Source organism: Seriola lalandi, unplaced genomic scaffold (genome assembly GCF_002814215.2).
Source record: "Seriola lalandi dorsalis isolate HSWRI2012SDOR001 ecotype SW California unplaced genomic scaffold, Sedor1 jcf7180002054225, whole genome shotgun sequence".
NCBI classification, from domain to species: domain Eukaryota; kingdom Metazoa; phylum Chordata; class Actinopteri; order Carangiformes; family Carangidae; genus Seriola; species Seriola lalandi.
In genome coordinates this window covers 53,850-73,884 of record NW_019524778.1, presented here as the reverse complement: position 1 = coordinate 73,884, position 20,035 = coordinate 53,850, and the positions used below count along the sequence as shown (strand labels likewise).

The window sequence follows — 20,035 nt, the reverse complement described above, 5'->3', positions numbered from 1 at the left end:
AGCCAAACCACAGTTTGTGGGAAAATTAAAACTCGTGCCGGAAGTAAAATAGTATTAAATATAAATAAGAATAAACTTATTAGAAGAGAGAAGAGAAGAGAGTCGGCTCAATAATTTATCTCGTCTCTGTCCAAGTTCTTTAAGTTGTTGCAAAAGAAACGGTGACGATAAGATTTAAAGTCACTCTGGGTCATTTTTTACAATCAAGAAAACGTGGTGGAATAATTAATAATAAAACCAAACAGTTACTAGTTGCTTCAGCTTTTGGACATCGTGTTAAAATGCAATAAAAGACTGATACTAATATTGATCTGAAAAGCTGAGAGTAATGAAAAGTATTAGTTTTATTTCAAATTAATGTGAGGAAACAAAATCATGTAATCATGTGAAGTGAGGCAGCACTGATGGTGGAGCTTTTCTATCCATAAATGTCTGTTGCTTATTTATTTATAAATATAAACATTTTCTCTTGTTTTTGACCCAATGACTGAAGATTATTGATCAGTGAAACTGAACTGTCAATTTCAATTGCTGAACCCTCCAAAATAAAAGCTTAAAAATAGAAGCTGCACATTCTTAAAGGATAACTTGAATAACTAAATCAGTCTGCGTAGTGTGTGTGTGTGTGTGTGTGTGTGTGTGTGTGTGTGTGTGTGTGTGTGTGTTACCGTCTGGTGTCTCTCCTGCGCCTGTCGGATCTCGTCCTCCAGCTTGTCGTGCTCGGCCTGCAGGGCGCTCAGGCGCTGCACGGCGGCCTCCCGCAGCCCCCCCAGCTCCTGAACCAGGCCGCTGAAAAACACACCCACCTCCTTCATCGCCTCCACCTGAGAAGAAGAGTCAGCGAGAACGACGAAGAGGATGTTAGACACCATCAACTATAATTAAAAAGTATTAATAACACTTTACAGTCAAAGAAAACAAACATGAGAGGGTCTCATTTCTGGAAGGGACGACGTGATCAATACAAAACACTGATGAATGTTATTGGTGTGTAAATAAAGAACACAGTTATGTTCCAACCTTGTCGGCCAGAGCTCGCTGCGTCTCCACCGACGCTCTCAGAGTGTCGTTCAGCTCCTTGACGGCTGATAAACCCATCAGAGTCTGAACGTTTAGCACCTCCTCCATGTCCTGCTGATGCTCCTCCTGCACAGAGGCAAACATTAGAGCGGCCACACACACGGCCGTGTCCCGGTTTAAACGGACGACACAACCTGAGGAAATAAAGTCTGAGGGGAAACTAACTTCAGGATCCATTAAATGATTATTATTGTCTGTTGAACATTAGGTCGCCTGGTCCTCACCAGCAGCTGCAGCAGACTCTCCTTGTCCCGCAGACACAGCGTCTCCTGCTGCTGCACCCTCTCCTGACAGCGCGACACGCCCTCGGCCACCAGACGCCCGACTCCGCCCACGAAGGACTCCACGGTGGTCAGAGCTCCGTTCAGCGCCGCCTCGTTCGTCACCAGCAAACCGTCTGCGCGGGAGAGAGAGCACAGAGGCGGAAATGTAGTTCGTAAATGTTCATGTAATGTGTGAATCTTATTTTAATCACGGCCACAACCGTCTCTTTTTGTGGCGGTTCATCGACCCCAGGACCTGAATCCTAATCATTGTGGCGTCCCCTGACTTTGTATTTGTATGTATTTCTTTCCCTCCGTCGCCACCCTCAGATTTTACATTTCCCTCCGCTACTGTAAAAGCCCGAGAGAAGCTCAACCACCAGTGTCGTGTGTTCTCTTCACATTACCGATGGCCTGCGAGTAGCTGCTCAGCATGTCGCGGTGTTTGATTCCCTGCTGCTGAACGCAGCGCTGCACGCCGCTGAACGCTCCCTCCATACGCTGAGCGAAACTCTGCTGGATCTGCTGGTTGTGCTGCTCCACCTGTGAGGTCATAAAGTGCCGGTTCGTTAGTCCCGATAAAACGTCACAAATCAGTTAATTGAGCTACAGAATAAAATAAATAATCACAAACAGTTCTGAAACTTTCTCAAGTTCATGTTTGATGCTAAAGACTCAAATATTAATTTGAGTCCCATGATTCATTTCATGTCTTTCTGTGGCAAACAGCAGTGAGTTAAATTTACAGAGAAAAGATTCATAAAATCTTTTTCTTTCAAGATGAAACATATAAAATATTGTTTAGTGGATTTGGTTCGGATTATCTCCAGTTCTCTCTCAGCTGTGCCGGTTAGCTCTGCTTTTTCTGAACAGGAACAAAGACTTGGATGAGTAAGAGCGAGGTAAATAAAGAAGATCCTGTTGCGGGGAAACAAAGAATCTACATGTATGTTGTATTTTGACAAAGTGTGCGTGTCAGATTCAATATACATATATGACAATATGATGTATTAACTCCTACTTTATGGTCACAACAGCTGCTGACACGAGGAATCAGCTCCTTCAACAAACTTACAGATGATATAAAAACATATTAAGACCTTGATTTCCTTTATTTTACTTTCCTGCAGAAATCCTGATTATGTGTAAAACTGTTTTATTTTGTACTGTGTTCCTTCATGTCCCTGTTTCCTGTTGGATTGAATCTTTATATAAATAACCTGACCCCCGGTCGACTGAGGACCCAGACTCTGACTCTTTCTTGATCGTTTTCATGCTATGAAACCCGAGGTGGTGCCGTTATCAGCCAGTGATCATTTAGTGCGTGACCTTTTTCTTCCTGTCCAGCTTGTCGTGGAGACCCGACACGTCGCAGGTGCTGGCATCCACCGTGGTCAGCAGCTGAGAGGAGGAAACACAACAACAACCAATCAGACTCCTGGTACCATCTTTAAACTGATGGAAGAAGTGATGACACTGCTGCTATCTGATCACACAAGCAAACGGGCTGAAAAATGTCTCAAAAGGAGATTTTCCAGCAAAAGAGGAAGTTAAAAGAACTTTATAAGATTCATGAACTTTCTAATAGTTTGGAAAGTACAGGAACAGAAAAGAGGAAGAAGAGGCAACAAGCAAATGAAAACCAAAGATCTAAATACAGTTCCCACATCAGAGCGTTGACACTCTTACAAACGCTTCGTTTGAAAGCTCACGCCGTGTTACAGAGCATCGTGTAAGATGGTAAGAGCGGCGTCGGCGAGGCGTGTCCGTACCTGCCCGGCCGTGTTGTACAGGGTTTCCTGGACTGAGCTGAGCTCCGAGCAGATGAACTCCTCCTGACTCAGCTTCTCTCTGGTCTGCTGCAGGTCTCGGCTCGTCTCCTCCAGCCTGAAACCAAAAACCCAACGCTTTGTTCACGAGTCACCGCTTTGACTTTGTCTCTGACTCCAGAGTCCAGATGAAGACACTCACCTCTGCTGCTTCTCGTCCAGGTCTACGGTGCACTGCTCCAGTCTGCTTTTACTGTCCACAAACAGCTCGCTCACCTGCAGAGAGGGGGGGGAGGGGTGAGGACGTCTGCTGCAGGTAGAAACTAGAATCACCTGCTTGTGTTTGTATCCCTCCGCCAACCGGGCGAGTAGCAGGAAATACGGTCTCAGTCTCTCCCTCCTGAGTTAACGTGTGTTAGTGAGGTCGCAGTGCGGCAGAAGCGATGAGGTTCCCTCATGGAGTTCCTGATATATTGCACTCATTAGAACGTGAGGTCACCATGACCTTTGACCTTTGTCTACCAATCGAGTTCATCCTCGAGTCCAAGTGAACGTTTGTTCCAAATCCAAACAAAATTCCTTAAGGTGGTCTTAAATTATCACATTCCCCGTGACCTTGACCTTTGACCTCTGACCACCAAAACGTAAACCGTTCATCCTTGAGTCCGAGTGAATGTTTGTGCCAAATTTGAAGAAGTTCTGTCACGGCGTTACTGACAGAGAGTAATGTGTGTGAACACGTTTTATCATTCGCTGCATCACGTAAATATAATAAATCTTTTTATTATTTATAATTCAAAGTTACTGCAACATAAAAATGGCATTTATCAAAAACCGAAGCGTCGTGAACGTTAGTGGATGAAACATGCTTCTGATGTAAAAATGAAATCAATAACATGTTTGTTACAGGCCACATGAAGCCTTAAAAACACAGTTTACCGTCACATGACAAAGACAAACAGAAAATCCTCACAGACCAGAAGCTGCAGCCAGAGGATCAATTCATTGATTATTAAAGTAACTGCGATTTCATTTTCAGTCTCTGACCGATCGTTAATCGACTGATCGTTGCAGCTCTGGTGTAAATTTTGGTAACTAACTTGAAATGGTTTTAACTGTCGCAGGTCGCAGTTACTGCAGCATCCCGCAAGACTGATTTCAAAGTAAAACTTCCTGGGTGATAAATCAAACTAGATCCTGAAGGTGTGTGAGGTCAGAGGTCAGAGGTCAGACTGTCCTACCTTCTTCAGCTCCTCCTCCATGGCAGCGATCCGGTCATTGTACTCCACGATCTGCTCCTCGTGAGCCGTGATCTGACTCATCATGCCACTGACACACACACACACACACACACACACACACGGTTCTTCTGTTAGAACACACACACATAGAATCTACATCTCATCATGTTGGTGCTGTATCAGATGTTATTAAAGGGAACCAGCCCAGTTCCTTTCATGTGACCTACTCGTAGTTTTCTGCAGACAGGTAAACGCCGTTCTTGTCTCGCGTGGCGGCCAGGTCTCGCTTCAGACGCTCGATCTCCTCCGTGTATTCCTGAACACGCACAAACACGTCGGTTATTATTATTTTTCCCCTTCAGGAGGTTGAAATGTGACGTTTGACTCGTCACATCACACTAATGATGAAACCTCTTCATCCTGAGGAGGAGTGATAACGAAGCCGGTCTCTGGTCGGACTCGTCTACCTTGATGAGCGTCCTCTTGGTGAGCTTCTGGTTGACCTCGGGTTTGTTCATGATGTTCTTGGCTCTGCTGGCGTACTCCAGCGTGCTCAGTGTCTCCTGCTCGGACAGAGACAACGTTACGATAAATAATAATAAAACAAGACACACACACACACTTCACCTCTCAGAGCGGCGCGAGCTTGTAGGACGAACCTCCATGTTGCTGGACGACGGCGACACGGTGGCGATGATGGAAGTCCTCGTTCTTCCTCCCAGTGAGTCCTGCAGGATCCTGGTCAGCTTGGACTCTCTGTGGGAAGAGTGCACATTATTAATCAATAATATATAATAATACTAATCTTAATGACAGGTGGAAGACAGGATGACGTTCAACAATCAGCTGACTGCAGACACATAAGATCTTCCCATCCAACTCTCTGCAGGAGGGCGTTTCCCAAAATGTCAAAAATATTCCTTTAATTCATCTACGAATTCAGAAATTAAATCAATTTACTGCCTTTTTTTTACTTTCAGGTTCCACGTCTGCAGCCTCTCAGACGTCAGCATCTTTGGGTTTTTTGGACAGTTGGAACCTGAAGTTGTTTCTTTGAGCTTTAGGGAGTTTTAACGAACATTGTCTCTCGTCTGTGAACTCTACCTGTACGGGACGTGCGGCCTCTTCTCCACCAGAGCGGTGATCACTCTGCCCAACGTCAGCAGAGACTGGTTGATGTTTCCCGCCTCGCGAGCCCGCTTGTCCACCGCGCCCGAGCGCCCGATGTTCTCGCTGCCGGCGAGATCCACCTGGAGAGGAGGGACGTTTGTAGATTTACAAATGGAAAAACAAGGAGACTGAGTGACGTGTTTACTCTTCCAACACATGACGGATTGTTACCAGGTTGAGTTTGCCGATCTTCAAAAGCTCCTCTCCGTCCAGCGTGATCTCCTTCATGTGAATGGTGACGGAGAACACGGAGTGCGAGCGACTGCACAGACACAGAGAAAGGGTGAAATTAAAACGTTGTAAGTGAATCGGCCGAGGTGGTAAATACCGCTGACAACTGGAGCTGCAAGATTAATCAAAATATAATCGAAATCGCAATATATTTAAGGTAAAATGTGTCAGAGAAAGTGTTGTGGAGCTACAGAGACGCTCCGGCCTGTAAATCACATTCTCCAGACGTAAAAGAAACATGATTGTTTGGTACAAGATCCAACAACAATCACATCATTGATTTGTGACAATATGACCAGTCCAGCTGAAATCTTAAACATCTTAAACATGGTGCAGCCTCAGCTGTTCAGAGATCTTCCAGAAACACGTGATCGCTCGTCAGACTCCAGCGTTCCCCGGGTGTGTACCTGGAGTAGGCGTTCATGAGCGTGGAGGCCGTCCTCCTCTTGGCTGCTCCTCTCTCCAGGATCTGATAAACTTCGTCCTTGTTGTGAACCGTCACCTCCTCCAGACCCTTCACCACCACGCCGCGCTGCAACACACAAACACAGCCGTGAGGAGAGAAGACGAAATCGATCGTATCAACAGATGTGCGGTTGATCTGCGACGGTCACCTTGTTGCGCGGGTCGTCGAACAGCTGCAGCCGCTCGCTGACGTCCTCGCTGGGGCTGAGCAGGTCGAACAGCTCCTCGTTGTAGATCTCCAGCAGCGAGACTTTGATGGAGAACTCGGTGCCGTTCTCGGAGAGCTTCTCGAAGATCTGGTGCAGCGTTCTGGGGATGATGCCGGCGAGAGGGTCCTAACAACATGGAGGAGGAGTTACCAGCAATCAGGACATTTAATTCACTCACACTTTGCAAAAATATAGTCTTTACAATTTACAGAAACAGAAACATCATCATCTGTTGTTGGTCATTGTTGCTTTTTTTTCTTTTTACATGCATCTATTTTTCACCTATTTGTAAGATAATAATTAAATGTTTGATTAAACGTCTTTGTTCAGCCTTATTCTCCTTTGTTTAACTGTTTTTTTATCTAATAATAATAATAATAATAATAATTCCTATTTAATACAAGATATGCAGCTAAAAAAGTGCTTTACAATAAAAAATTAAAAAGTACATTAAAACAAAAAACAAGGATGAACAGAAGAATAAAAAGACAGTAGACGATAAAAATATGCAAAAGAAAACAAAAACAGAAACCAGTAATAATAATAAAATACTACAGATTGAATTAAAAGTTAAAAAAGTAAATTAAATAAAAAGGTTTTCAGCTGTCTTTAAAAATGTTCACATTATTGATCTTGGCCAATAAAACGGAGTAAACTCACCTCCTCCCAGGTGAACTGCTCGTCCGGACTCCGCTCTCCCTCCATGGTGAAAGTCTTTCCTGTTCCTGTCTGACCGTAACTGAACAGGACGGAGAGGAAACGCTCTCATGTGACAAAATAAAGTCTTTTGTTTCATTGAAGCATCAACTTTTCTATCAATAAAACAAACAATCAGCTTATTGGTTTATTGCTGTAACTATTTCCACCAGCAGTTCAGGACAGAAGTGAATTATTTCATCTGTTCACTGGAACGTTAAAACTCTGCAGACTTACGCGAACACAGTGCAGTTGTATCCCATGATGACTTCATCCAGAATGGGACAAACGACGCTCCTGTACACGTCGATCTGCTTCGCAGCCGGACCGAACACCTGAGGAGAGAATAACTCAGTTAACAGATCAATTAAAAAAAACACAATGGCTCCATTTAAGCCTCCGGTGGATTTTAATCATCTGGATACCGACGTTAAACCAGCTGTCAACAGGTTTATGTCAGTAACTTCACTGCAGCTACAGTTAATCTATCAACAGGAATTTAATCGACTGCAACTGGTTTAATGATCAAATACTTGTTTTGGACAATTTTTAAAGCATAATACCAAACTTTTACTTTTCTTTGTTGTATATAATAATAGTAAACTGAACATTTTGGACATTACAACAGTCATCTTCCACTAGTTTCTCACGTTTTATAGACAAAACAATTATTCGATCAATCAAGAAACTAATTATTATTTGCAGTCCTAAACCAAACAAGCAGCAGCTGTAGAAACCGTCTGTTCTACTAAATAAATCCCCCGTTTTCCCTCCAATTCTGTAAAACAGCTCGGAGGCAAAACTGTTCCACATCCACGTCTTCATCCACTCACCATGTCAAACGTGTAGGTTTTCCGTGACGCCTTGTCGTTCATCCCTCCCGTCTTCACGACCACCTCCCTCCTGCTCTGATCGCAGTCGATGACACCAAAGGACGACTTCCGCTCCACTGTGTTAAAAGGCCTGGAAGAAAAACGCAGCAGAGACACGTTTGACTTCTCTGAACAACATCACCTAAAGGTCAAAGGTCTTAGATATTGATAAGATATCTGGTTTATGTTCAGAGAGAAAGAAGCAAATCTTCACTGAACCCAGAGACTGTTAAAATGACTGAAATATTTTTCCAACTGCACAAAGGAGTCTTTGAAGACACTGGGGAGAAAACATGCACAACGGTAGGAAGTTGTTAAATGACCCTGTGGGATTTTTATCTTTCACAACACAGATGCTCCGATTGAAGCGCCAGTGTAATTACAGCACATGACACTAAATCCAGTGAAACATTTCTTCATTTCTCCTCAAAATAAGGAATTAGATGCATTTTCTTATGAGATTTCAGGCGAACAAAACACAGAACATGGTGGTTATTCACAGGGTTTCTGAAGCTTCACAAACCTAAATTTAAAACTATTAAAAAACCTTTTTAATACCACACATAATGCAATTTAATACAGGTTTCACAAACAAATTAACCAACGCATGAACAATACCAGTAGGGACGATGAAACCTTGACTTATTAAGGTATATTTATATCACATTTTTGTAACAGTAATCCCTAATAGTAGCATTAATTAATCAATAACCATGTAGACTTAGATAAACAGCAGAAATAGGTGGATTAACTAATTAAGATTTGATATAATGTCAGACGTTAGTACATTACTTGTGATTTTCAAGTTAAAGAAATTATTTACTACCCACAGCGAGATTTTTAAAAAGATATGTGAAGACCTGTGTTAATAAAATTTAATGCTTTTTAAATAAATTTTAAGAACAGAAAACTAAAGCCTTTAACAGCAGCTGATCCCCTGTAGACAGTGTTAATAACAACCATATGCCGCTTTCAGAAGATCCATTTATCTTTTTTTACAATCAGTTCCCTGGATGAAATAAACTAATAAACATGTAAATGAAACGTAAGCTTTAGAAATTGTTAATATTTGTCGGATTACAACACAGTTTGACACATCTAGAGCTTCTCTGACAGGGTGGGAAATAAGTTAATGTTGACAAAACCTTAACCACCGACAAGAGATAAACAAAAGACAAACATGCATGAAACATGAATCTGTTTTCTGTCCATTTACCTGCATCTGACAACGACCTGGATGTTCCTCCCCTTCTCATCCCGTTTCACTCCGCTGTGTGAAGCCATGTTTGCAGAAAGATCTTCTCCTCTGCTGAGTCAATCTGCAAAACACCGACGGGTTAACACGCTTTAAATGAGCACGTAAACGCAACATCAGCTCCCCAAACGGTGTTAACGAACATGAAGCCGAATATTCCGGGTCACAGCCGCTGATAAACACACCGACATTTTGGCCAGTTACCATTTAAAGACGTAATGAGACAGAATGTGTTTCCCTGCCGTGAACTAACGACAAATTAGCTTAATAGCTTGCCGCTAGCCATATTACAATTGGCGTTAATCCAAAAATAACTTACCGAATGACGCTGTGGACTGTTGCTCCTCTCCTTCAATAACGTATCTGTTTTCTGTTTCCAAAAGAAAACGATTTATAACTTGTATATTTATCGTCTAATGTCTCCTGCAGCAGCGCAGTCCCAACTTCTCTGGCGCTCTTAAGCCTCCAACCAGAAACATTTGAAACAGTACTTTAAAATTTTGACGAGCCAATAGCGGGAGAGTAACGGCCAAACAAACAACGCCATTGGTTTAGGGTGTACACGTGACGGGAATTAGCGCGGGGCATCACGGGAGGTTAAAATAGTATAAATGGCTAACTGTTAGCAGCAGGTGGAGACATTGTTCCGTAAACGATTTCATGATTTTCACTCAATATTTATCAAGTGCTGATGAACCGTGTTCAGGTAAAAACGTTACTAATATACTATAAAATATATTTAAGCGGGAAACTGCGTGTTTATATTTCATACATACAGTAAACCAGCGGTATTGATTAGTATTGATTTAAAGTCTCTTATTTCAGAAGTCAACTGGATCTTAATAGGATTCACTATCTGGTTTATTTATATTTTAATGTAATTATTCTTACCTCAGGTGTTTCTAGAAGCAGAAATCAGGTAGAAGTGTTTACTACTGTATTTTTTGAATAAAAGTATTGATTTCAAAGCAAGAAAATATAATCAAAGTACCAAAGGTGTTATTATGCAGATTGGCTTACTTCAGAATAACGTCATCAGATTATAATGAATAAATATGTAAGCAACGCTTTGCTACAGCTAAATAAATCTAGCCCATACTTGGGCTACATACTTGTTTTCCTCTGGCCCAGTATAGGCCTGAATCTGGTCCATGTAAAGCATGACTGTCACATACTACTTCCACATCTGGGCCAGACTCGGGCCGAGGACCCAGGCATATGTTTCATTTTGCTCTCTGTACTGCTTAATCTATAATAATAATACATCACAGTTTATTTGTTGATTATATTCTTCATTAATAATCTGAACCTGCAGAGTAACAAGTAACTACAGCTGTCAAATAAATGTGCCATATTTACCCCTGAACTGTTGTTGAGTTCAGTTATAAAGTGCCGGAAAATTTAGATACTCTAGTAAGTACAAATATACTTGAGTAAATGTATTTAGTTACCACCACTGCAGTATATTTACGTAAGAGAGGCTTTGTGTGACAGATATTGTGGGGATTAGTCAAAATGTGACATTAGTGATTTCAGTCAATGATAAAGTTTAATTTTCCTGCATGAAATCAAGTTTATCTGTTTTTAACTTTTGCAAGACGAGGCTGTGAATCTAAAGAGAAAATCAACTTATGTAAAATTATGTAACAAGAATATGGAAAGAGTCAGTGGTAAAGAAAACAGTTTATATCACAAGTGCAGATATTCCTAGAAAATAACATCATTTTAAGAGTCCACTGGGACTGAAATGAAAGAGCAGACAGAGCGACTGCATTCTGGTGAAGCCTCATGGGAGCTGTAGTTGTTCCATGCTGGTTCTTTCTGATGAGGAACCGTTTATAAAGAGTTTAAAGCTGTAAGAAATGGATTTCTCTTTGGTTAACAACATCATTTACTAATTCTTGATGAATCAGTTATAAGATATTTATTTTATAAGAAAAACATCTTTTGTGTTGCCAGGTTGTGGAAAATCCTCCTCCTGCAGACACTTTATAAACTGTTTATCTACAATTACAGCTGCAGACTTGATGAACTGTGGGACGATATGTATCTTTAACTGTATCATCACTGAATAGAAACAGACATGTTGTTTATTTAAACATCACATTAACGGACTCTTTATTCAAACAACAAAACTGGAAGTTCTTCACATGAAAATATCATAAAAACGGTTTTCACCATCAATATTTCATCTTTAATTTTTCCCTGTGGATCCCAGAAGGACGGGGATCCAAATACATAAATAAATACATTTGTAAATACAAACAAAATGGCACGAATTTCCTTTAATATGAGCCGATGTTAGTTCACAGTCACAGACACACAAAGGACCTGAAACTGTGAGATGATTGAACACAGACACAGACATTTCAGTTGTATCATCTCTCTCCCCGAAACAAACAAAAACACTTTTCAAAACAGTATTTCAGTCAAATTAAATAATGAATAAATAACAACAAAATAATAAAGTATCTCATACATTCACTTTGTCTGTTTCAGGTTTATCAAGTGACCAGTGGCGAGCAGCAATCCATCTGGACCGTCCGCCCACTCAGCCCCCTGAAGAGGACGAGGGGGTTGCCCTTTTTGCTCTGGCAAACCCTTAAACACACACACACACACACACACACACACACACACACACACACTTTATATCTGACATCTACATGAGTTAAAATACCTCGTTGAAGCAGTGAACAGTTTTCATCATCAGTCTCAGTCTCAGTTTCCTCAAAATCAAAAGTTCTAAAGAAAACATCCGACCATTTACTTTCACACTAAATGAGTGTCCAGCCTCTTTTTATGCAAATTGTGGAAAAATCAGAAATTAAGAAAGAAAAGCTGAATTTTTACTTGGCTGAGGAGGAAAAGATGGTAAAAACATGATAAAAACAAAGCGCAGTAACTAGGTAATAAAACAGATGCATGTGACGTGATGAGGAGACTGGAACCTTAATTAGTTAATTAGTATTAATACATGAAACAAACAGAAATGACTTTCCTTTGTTTGACCGGAGCTCTTTCAATGACCTCATCTCACTGTGTCCTCTTCTTCTTCTGCAGTGGTTTATCTCACTGCTCTTAACTCCTAATATGTACACAACAGCAGTGGATGGAAACTGGTGGTTTTCCTGGTTTAAAATTTGCACCAAATTTGGATGAAAACTCGACTCCTGATATTGATGTTGAAGCAAATCTATTATCAGGCAACTTAGAGTGAAAATCGCACAATTTCAGCCTGAAACCAAAAGGCAGTGTAGTGTCGTCCTGAAGTGACTCGGCCAACTGTCTGCTGTTATTCAAATTCTAATATATAATAGTAATAAACTTTATTTATATAATTCTTTTCTGAACAAAGTTACAAAGTGATTTAGAGAAAGAAAAGGGGGAATTAAAAATAAAAACAATCACAATATAAAACAGAAGCAAGTTACACAATAATATAAATTGTCCATATTGTTGATATATATATATATAGATATATATATATATATATAAAATGTATTTGTCAAGTTCTCAAACTATTACAAGCCACACCAGCAAACATCTGTTTGTTAGTGAGCTGGAGGCTGCAGACTTGTTTCCTCATCCAGCAGCTACAGATCAACATGATGATTCACCTGATGAATCTCAGTCCAGTGTTCCCGCTCTTTTAGCTCCGTATTTGGTCTCCACCAGCTGCTGAGGCAAACATCTGGCTCTGTACTGTGTCCACCAGCTGCTCTCTGACCGCGTCCGTCTGTCGAGGACAGAGGCTGAACACGACGCTAAGAGAGCGGCGAGGGTGAACCGCAGCAGTGATGCCGTGTTCGGGTGATAAACAATGAGCTGAAACTGACCGTGAAGATGAAGCGAGCTGCAGGTTCAGCTGATGAACCACAGACTCCGCTCGCAGCTGATTCATAGTGAGGACAGTCTGCGTCTGACGCCACCTGCAGGTCCAACATTACCCTAACTTCCTCCACTTCAACAAATCTTCTACCTTAACATATATAAAGTGTTTGTACGTGTCATCATCATCATCATCATCATCATCATCATCTTGGTGTCCGGGGCAGCAGCTGCCTTGCTCCAGGGTGAGGCAGGGCTGACCCGAACATCTCCGGCCTCCACGTCCCGTCAAAGAAACATCTCTCTGTTACAATCTGCTGTCCAGCAAAAAATCCACTTCATTACCATAACAATTTTAACTGCGAGGGTGGAAGCAAAGTGAGGTGGGAACAATTGTATTGTTTCTCTCCCCCCACACACACACTATCTCTCTCTCTCTCTCTCTCTCTCTCTCTTTTTGTCATCGGCAGCCCACTCAGACCCCGGGTGACGATGACCCTTTCCGGGGCAAACCAGAAACCAGAGAAGAGAAGAGAAGAGCGGGTAACTTTGTGGTCGGACAGACAAACGCTGGGCTGCGTTCGCCTCAGGAAGCGACTCAGATCTTCTGTCCTCTCTCTCTCTCTCTCTCTCTCTCTCTCTCACTCTCTCTCCATCCATCTCACCCTCTCCCTGGAGAACGAGGAGGAGGCCCGGCGGACGTCGTCTGACGGAGGAGAAGGAGGATTTCTCTTCAGTTTAAGGTGATGTTGAAACTTGATTCTTACACTTTACTTGTGCATGAGCCGAGAGGTCGTAGAATTTAACCTATGGACCAACTTCACAGTCAGTTTTACAAGGAAAATAGTGATTTTTGCTGATAAATAGGCATTAATTTATAGAGGAAATCATACTGGGTGAGGAAAGTGGAGGCAAGTGAAAAATGTGTATTTATTTGTTGGTTTCTGTTCATATTGGTGGTTCTGTGTCGTCTGATCAACTTGTACATGTGTTTTATGAGCAATAATCTGAGTGATGTGAACTATTAGTTTCCAAAAGACCCAGATAACTGCTGAAATACCTGGAAATTGTTTAAATCACAATGTCAGGCCTTTTGTTTCACACAGTTCTATGATATAAATATTTAACCAGAATTTCCAAGAGGCAAATAATGAAAACAGAGAGTGAAAATCAAAGTTATTTGTTAAGATTTTTCTTCTGTGATGGATTCAGTCTTTTCTAAAACACAGTGTTTATACAGTTGTGTGAAGCTGCAGCAAAAGCAAAAGGCCCCAAATTAGTTTTAATGGCAAATTGTAGCTATTTGATTTACTGAAGAGCTGAATCAATCAGCCAATTAATCGATTAGTTGATCTACAGATAATTAAGCAACTGTTTTCACAACTGCATCATTTCAGTCAGTTTTTCCATCAAAGCTGCAGAACGTTTTCTGGTTGCAGCTTCTTCCTCGAGACCATTTGCTGCTTCTCTTTGTCTTTTCTTTGTAAAACTAAATATCTTCGTTTGTCGGACAGAACGAGACGTTTTTAGACACAAAACAGACAAAAAGATGAACTGATTAATGGAGAAATGAATCAGCAGATGAATCTGTGGTGAAAATGATTGTTGTAGCTCTAATGTGATTTTTAAAGATAGTTCTTATTTGGAAATGTTGCAGTTACAGTTACAGAAACGTGTTTAAAAAGTCCGGCATAGAAAAGTCTTTAAAAACACAATGACATCTGGATCAAGATCTGCAGGATTTTGTAGCTGCTCATATTGTTCATATTTTGAGATTTTCTTTATTTTTATGTCTATAATTAACATATAATTTATAACATGGCGTATAATTACAATGAGAAACCTTCTCTTCATTAGATCGTTCTCCAGTTTTGTTTCATTCTGTGTTTAAAGTCGGGACTGTAACCGTCGTCTCCTCGGGGCGGCGTGGCGTTTTTCACCTGTGGTTCTTCTTCTTCATAAATATCATGAACTCTGAATGAATCCCTCATAAAGCTAATTATCCTCATGTGATATCAGCCGACGAGCTCTGGGAGTGAAGCGACGACACATTCTGGGTCCCAGAGATAATGTTGAGGCTCCACGCTCATTGATGTGCCTGTCTATTATCCGACACTCAGCAGTCAATACATCTCCCATGAATATGCAATCGCTTCTATTGACGGCTCTGGTCTCTGGGTTCATCGCTCAAACCTCCCAAACCTCCCAAACCCTGACTCACCCGCAGTCTGGTCCAGAATTTAATCCTCAATGAGAAAAACCTGCTGGTTTAATATGAACTTTCATATCAGAATGAGTCATGGTGGTTTATTCGTCATCTGTTTGTCTAAACCAAATCTGGAATTTCCCTTCACCAAATTGAACACCACCTACTGGTTTAACAGGAGCTCAATCTGAAGGGACTTTCATACCAGAGTATTAGGGACTTTAAAGCCTCGCTGAATAATTTATCCAGCGTTTATTTGCTGTTACATAATCGAACTCTTGATTTTAACCCAGATTTCCATCATGTGCTGCAGGATGAACATGAACCAGGATCCTAAAATGAGTCATCAACCATTTAAAAAAACACCTACCGATCTGACATGAATAGAGGCAGAAAATTCAGATGATTTATGGTTTTTATTTTAGAGTCTGAGCGATTCAACCTGACAGCACGAGGGATTTCTTTTTCAGGGAGAGATTCACTGAAGCTTCACAGAACTCATTTACAAATCCAACTCCTCGCATTAGTCTTTGCAAGGAGTCGTCAAAGAAATCTGGATTAAATTAGGTTTGAAACATCTGAAACTGATACTTTTGGCCCTTCAAATAAAAGATGTTCAAATGGAAAATAAAAAACGTAAAAAAAGGAAAGTAAAAAATAAACAATGTTTGAGAGCGAGAGCTGTTTAGATTTAATGAAAGGCTTTTATAAATTCCCAGGAAACAGTTTGTTTACTGTAAGGCTGTCTGAAGCAGCTAGCAGCAGTTAGCATGAGCTAAGTATGAAATAAAAAGTTCAGCGTTGTGTCTGAGAAAACTGAGAAAACTGAGGTTCAGATGCTCGAACGTCTTTATCGTCTCCAGAGAAAAGCTGCCTATTGTTCAGTTACTGCTGCTGTAATTCTGATGATGCAAACGTGAGGTGTCGATACGAGGGTTCAAAGGTGACAACATTCGCTCGAGCAGCAGATGATGACCTCATAAAACCTTCAGCTCGGACAAAGAAAGACACAGAAAGCGGCGGTTTGGTTGTTTTTGTTGTTTTTCGTTGACGTTTAGTTGCAAAAATGGAAAACGAGGGCGGCAGGCGGTGAGCGACCCGAGCGTCGTTTGAGGACGAAGACAAAGATCCATATTAACAAAAACCGCAGATGACAGATGATTAATCGGCGTGGTGGGGTCTGCCGAGCCGCCGGACCCCCGGCTGACACCTCGAGCCACCAAACACAAAACCAAAAAACCCCCAGAGCCTCAGCGGCCCGGAGGAGCGTGGGCGAAGGGTGGAAGCAGGGCACCGTCCCCACGGAGCTGTGTGTGTGTGTGTGTGTGTGTGTGTGTGTGTGTGTGTGTGTGTGTGTGTTACACTGAGAGAAAGTAAAAGTGTGTACTTGTGTGTGTGTGGGAGTGTTTGTGTTTGTGTGTTAAAGCGCCAGAATGAGTGTGTGTTTCCTATGTGTGTGCATGTGTTTTCTTGCTGTGTGTGTGCGTGTGCGTGTGTGTGTGTGTGTACGTGTGTGTGTGTGTGTGTGTGTGTGTGTGTGTGCATGGACCAACCAAACCCCCATCTGCCACAGGGTGGGCGGTTCGCCACACAACGACAATACACACCAACATTTTTGTAGCTGTGGGCGTTCAAAAGGCTGGAGAGCTGCAGTCCTCCTGCTCGCTCTCTCTCTCTCTCTCTCTCTCTCTCTTGCTCTCGCTCTCTCGCTCTCTCTCTCTCTCTCTCTCTATCTCTCGCTCTCTCTCTCTCTCTCTCTCTCTCTCTCTCTCTCTCTCTCGCTCTGATCCGGCAGACGGCTTCAGCCTCATCAACTTTCTAATAATCAGCACATTAACCACTGAAACAGACGCAGCCTCACACTTTAGCTACGTCGTGTTTACACTCGAATATGTGCGAGGACAGAGGAATCACAGGTTCATCCTCTGGAGTTATTTGGTTTTATATAAGTAGAAATTCAGACCTGAACAAAACCTTAACCATGTCTGGGCTCAGAGGCTTCACTCTGACCCAGGTTCTGTCCTGCAGTTATCATGGATCCACGGTTTGTTTCCTGGTGCGGTGGCTTCTGGATCAGTCGGAGATATTTCATTGGTGCTCCACGTAGTTTGTGTTTTCTGTGGCTCAGGTAGAAAAATCCTGCCACAGTTTATTCACTTTAGCTTCTTTCTGTGAGCGATGAGCTCGAACCACAGCTGCACAATTAATCCAAATATAATCAAATTCACAATATGGCCAAGTGCAATATCCAGATCACAGGAGCTTGATTGTTCTACGGATCATATCCTCCACACGTAGAGGAAACATACAAGATCCAACAAAAATCACATCACCTTCATTTTTTAAATGTTTTTCTGTGAAAATGAAAAAACGATCATTTCAGCTGAAATCACAATATCTGCCAGAACAGACAAACCACATCCACCCAGTCTGAACTCTTTAGGAAACACCTAATAAATAATATCTCAGGATTTTTCTTCCGAACTTCATATTTTTTGCTTATTTAATCCTAATTATAGAAATATTCAAAGCTTCAGTGGCTCACCTCTCTTTGTTCTTAGAAGAAAACGTGACATCACCGGTAACGTCAGGCTGCAGCGTCTGAACGTCTCCCTCCACCTGGATTAATCTTCATCTGGAGCCTGTTCCCACATGAACTGAACGTTTTCACACATGGACTCAGTTTCTGGATCGGACGTGAACGAACAGAGCGTGAAGCAGGAAGAACGTGCGTCTGAAAGCACTTTCACAGCTGCTGGATCAACACCATTAAACTAAAAACAAGCTCCAAGAAACGATGATAAAACAGCAACGTCTCCATCCTCTGAGACTTTACACAAACAAAATGAGCCTGAGGAGCAAATTCTCTTTAATGTGTGTGTGTGTGTGTTTCCCTGTAGAAAAGACTGATCCATGTGGATTGAAGAACTTTATCTGTCACCCGATTGGCTGTCGAACTCTTTATCCATCATAAAAGAAAATTAACTTTCATTAAATCGGTAGAAAATAGAATTAATGAGAAATTTAAATCTCCAAACATCAGATTTGATCGAATGTGAAAGTTTCCTGCAGTTTTTAAAATCCTGATTTAATCCCAGAGGCAGATTATTATTGATGCTAAAGAGCTCAGTTGCTGCTTGTGATAAAATCAAGACGAGGAAATAATGATTCGCCTCTAAAATTTAATCAAATGTTGGAAAATTACAATGAAAACAAAAAAATCATTTCAAATCATTTAATAACATTATTAATATTAAATAATAATATTTCTGTGGGGTGAGAGTCTTACATCTTCATCAGACACTAAATGTATAAATAGGTTTTTAATTCTCTGATTCAACCATTATTCTCCCACTTAATCAGCCTCATCAATCTGAGCCAGGCTCCATCGCAGCAGTAATCTGCCCCTGACAGGGCGGGAGAGAAAACAAACGGGTCTGTGGAGTCGGTGTGTGGGCTCATCTGGCACCACGACAACACCGTGTAACTCCTTTCAACCGGATACCGGCCATATAAGCAGAGAGATCCTCACCGGAGAGCCCTTGTATGGAGAAGAAAGCTTTCCGGTGTGACCGGAATTCCGAATGATGGAGCTTCTTCTTCTTCTTCTTCTTCTTCTTCTTCTTCTTTTATTTATTTTTTTAAATCTTCACGTGAGGCATTGAAGCACGTGCTGATGTTTATGGTAGATGTCAAAATAAAATCACAAAATTCAGATGCATGTATCAGCTGAGAGATTTATCTGTTTTTATTTATTTAAACTCAAAGAAATCATTTTAATTGTTTCCATATTACGTCACGACCTGAGCCACCAGACCTATTTCTGGAGTTCCCTCTTCTTTTTTTTTTTTTCACTTTTTTTTAAACCCAAGTCCATATTTGGTAAATGACGTAACGGGACAACCAGAGATTCCCTTTATAACCATACTGCACCATCCAGGAGCTGTTTACAGGAGGTGAGAGGCGGAACAGACGAAATGAGGGGAAATATTCATCATGTGAGAGACTCGGCAGCTAATTAGACTTCAATGTGTAATTAGTTTTAACCGGCTGCGTCTCACAAGACAGAATGACCGCGAAAATAGTTGATGAGGTTTGTGCGTCTCTCGGCGGTGCCGTGGATAATGTTCCCAAAGATGTGTACCCGGCGGAGGGGGGGCTGTCTTCAGACACGGCGGTGGTTTTTAAAGAGGAGGCTGTAGGGGAGGAAGAGCCCGCGGGGAAACACGAGGAGGATGAAGTCGGTAAGAATCAGGCGGTTTGGATGTGACTGGATCGTAATGATGATGAAGGTGTAAAGTCGTGATGTCGTTGTGCGTAACATCCAAACATGGCGTCAAATGTACAGGTGAATACTCTGCTGTGTTCTAACTGGCTGCACCTTTCTACGTGTTTCAGGTGACCTTCTGTTCGGCGGGAAGAGCGCACCTGAGCTGCCGCTCCAGGGCGATTTGGCGCAGTACGTGGCAACTTTACGCACGCACCCCGTGGCGTTTACCGGCAAGTTCTCTGTGGACTCCAGAGGTGCAGGAGGACCGTGGGCTCCGGGGGACGTCATCAACGTGGTCAGCGCTGACATCGCCACCCCGGGCCCGGCTCCGGTGTCTAGGTCACCTCCAGCATCCCCCGATATTTACGCAGCAGGAGGAGGAGGAGGCGCAGTGGACGCGGGGCACGGCACCATGGCGCACGGCCAGCCGGACATCAGCCACATGTACGCGCACCCACATCCACACCCCCACCCCCA

At 42.1% G+C, this 20,035-nt stretch overlaps 1 protein-coding gene and 1 pseudogene across 2 annotated transcripts in view; one reads left to right on the top strand and one right to left on the bottom strand.

The window, feature by feature from the left end:
- kif11 (kinesin family member 11) overlaps window positions 1–9,711 on the bottom strand; it is an 11,729-nt gene extending 2,018 nt beyond the window's left edge. The window contains exons 1-20 of the mRNA XM_087173449.1: window positions 9,571–9,711; window positions 9,213–9,315; window positions 7,958–8,087; window positions 7,362–7,459; window positions 7,089–7,167; window positions 6,369–6,554; window positions 6,162–6,286; window positions 5,695–5,785; window positions 5,458–5,603; window positions 5,013–5,109; window positions 4,821–4,916; window positions 4,581–4,669; window positions 4,354–4,441; window positions 3,315–3,388; window positions 3,116–3,230; window positions 2,673–2,744; window positions 1,751–1,886; window positions 1,305–1,477; window positions 1,021–1,146; window positions 599–824 (exon numbers count right to left, since the gene is read on the bottom strand). Coding sequence (XP_087029575.1) covers window positions 599–824; window positions 1,021–1,146; window positions 1,305–1,477; window positions 1,751–1,886; window positions 2,673–2,744; window positions 3,116–3,230; window positions 3,315–3,388; window positions 4,354–4,441; window positions 4,581–4,669; window positions 4,821–4,916; window positions 5,013–5,109; window positions 5,458–5,603; window positions 5,695–5,785; window positions 6,162–6,286; window positions 6,369–6,554; window positions 7,089–7,167; window positions 7,362–7,459; window positions 7,958–8,087; window positions 9,213–9,280 — 2,215 coding nt within the window. The 5' untranslated portion in view covers window positions 9,281–9,315; window positions 9,571–9,711. The remainder of the gene's footprint in view (window positions 1–598; window positions 825–1,020; window positions 1,147–1,304; window positions 1,478–1,750; window positions 1,887–2,672; window positions 2,745–3,115; window positions 3,231–3,314; window positions 3,389–4,353; window positions 4,442–4,580; window positions 4,670–4,820; window positions 4,917–5,012; window positions 5,110–5,457; window positions 5,604–5,694; window positions 5,786–6,161; window positions 6,287–6,368; window positions 6,555–7,088; window positions 7,168–7,361; window positions 7,460–7,957; window positions 8,088–9,212; window positions 9,316–9,570) is intronic.
- Window positions 9,712–19,092: 9,381 nt separating this feature from the next.
- The window catches only part of LOC111653562 (early growth response protein 2b-like), a 3,136-nt pseudogene continuing 2,193 nt past the window's right edge, over window positions 19,093–20,035 (top strand). Inside the window, exons 1-2 of the transcript XR_015437127.1 lie at window positions 19,093–19,532; window positions 19,687–20,035. The exon at window positions 19,687–20,035 is cut by the window's right edge and continues 2,193 nt beyond it. The product of XR_015437127.1 is annotated as an early growth response protein 2b-like (transcript). The remainder of the gene's footprint in view (window positions 19,533–19,686) is intronic.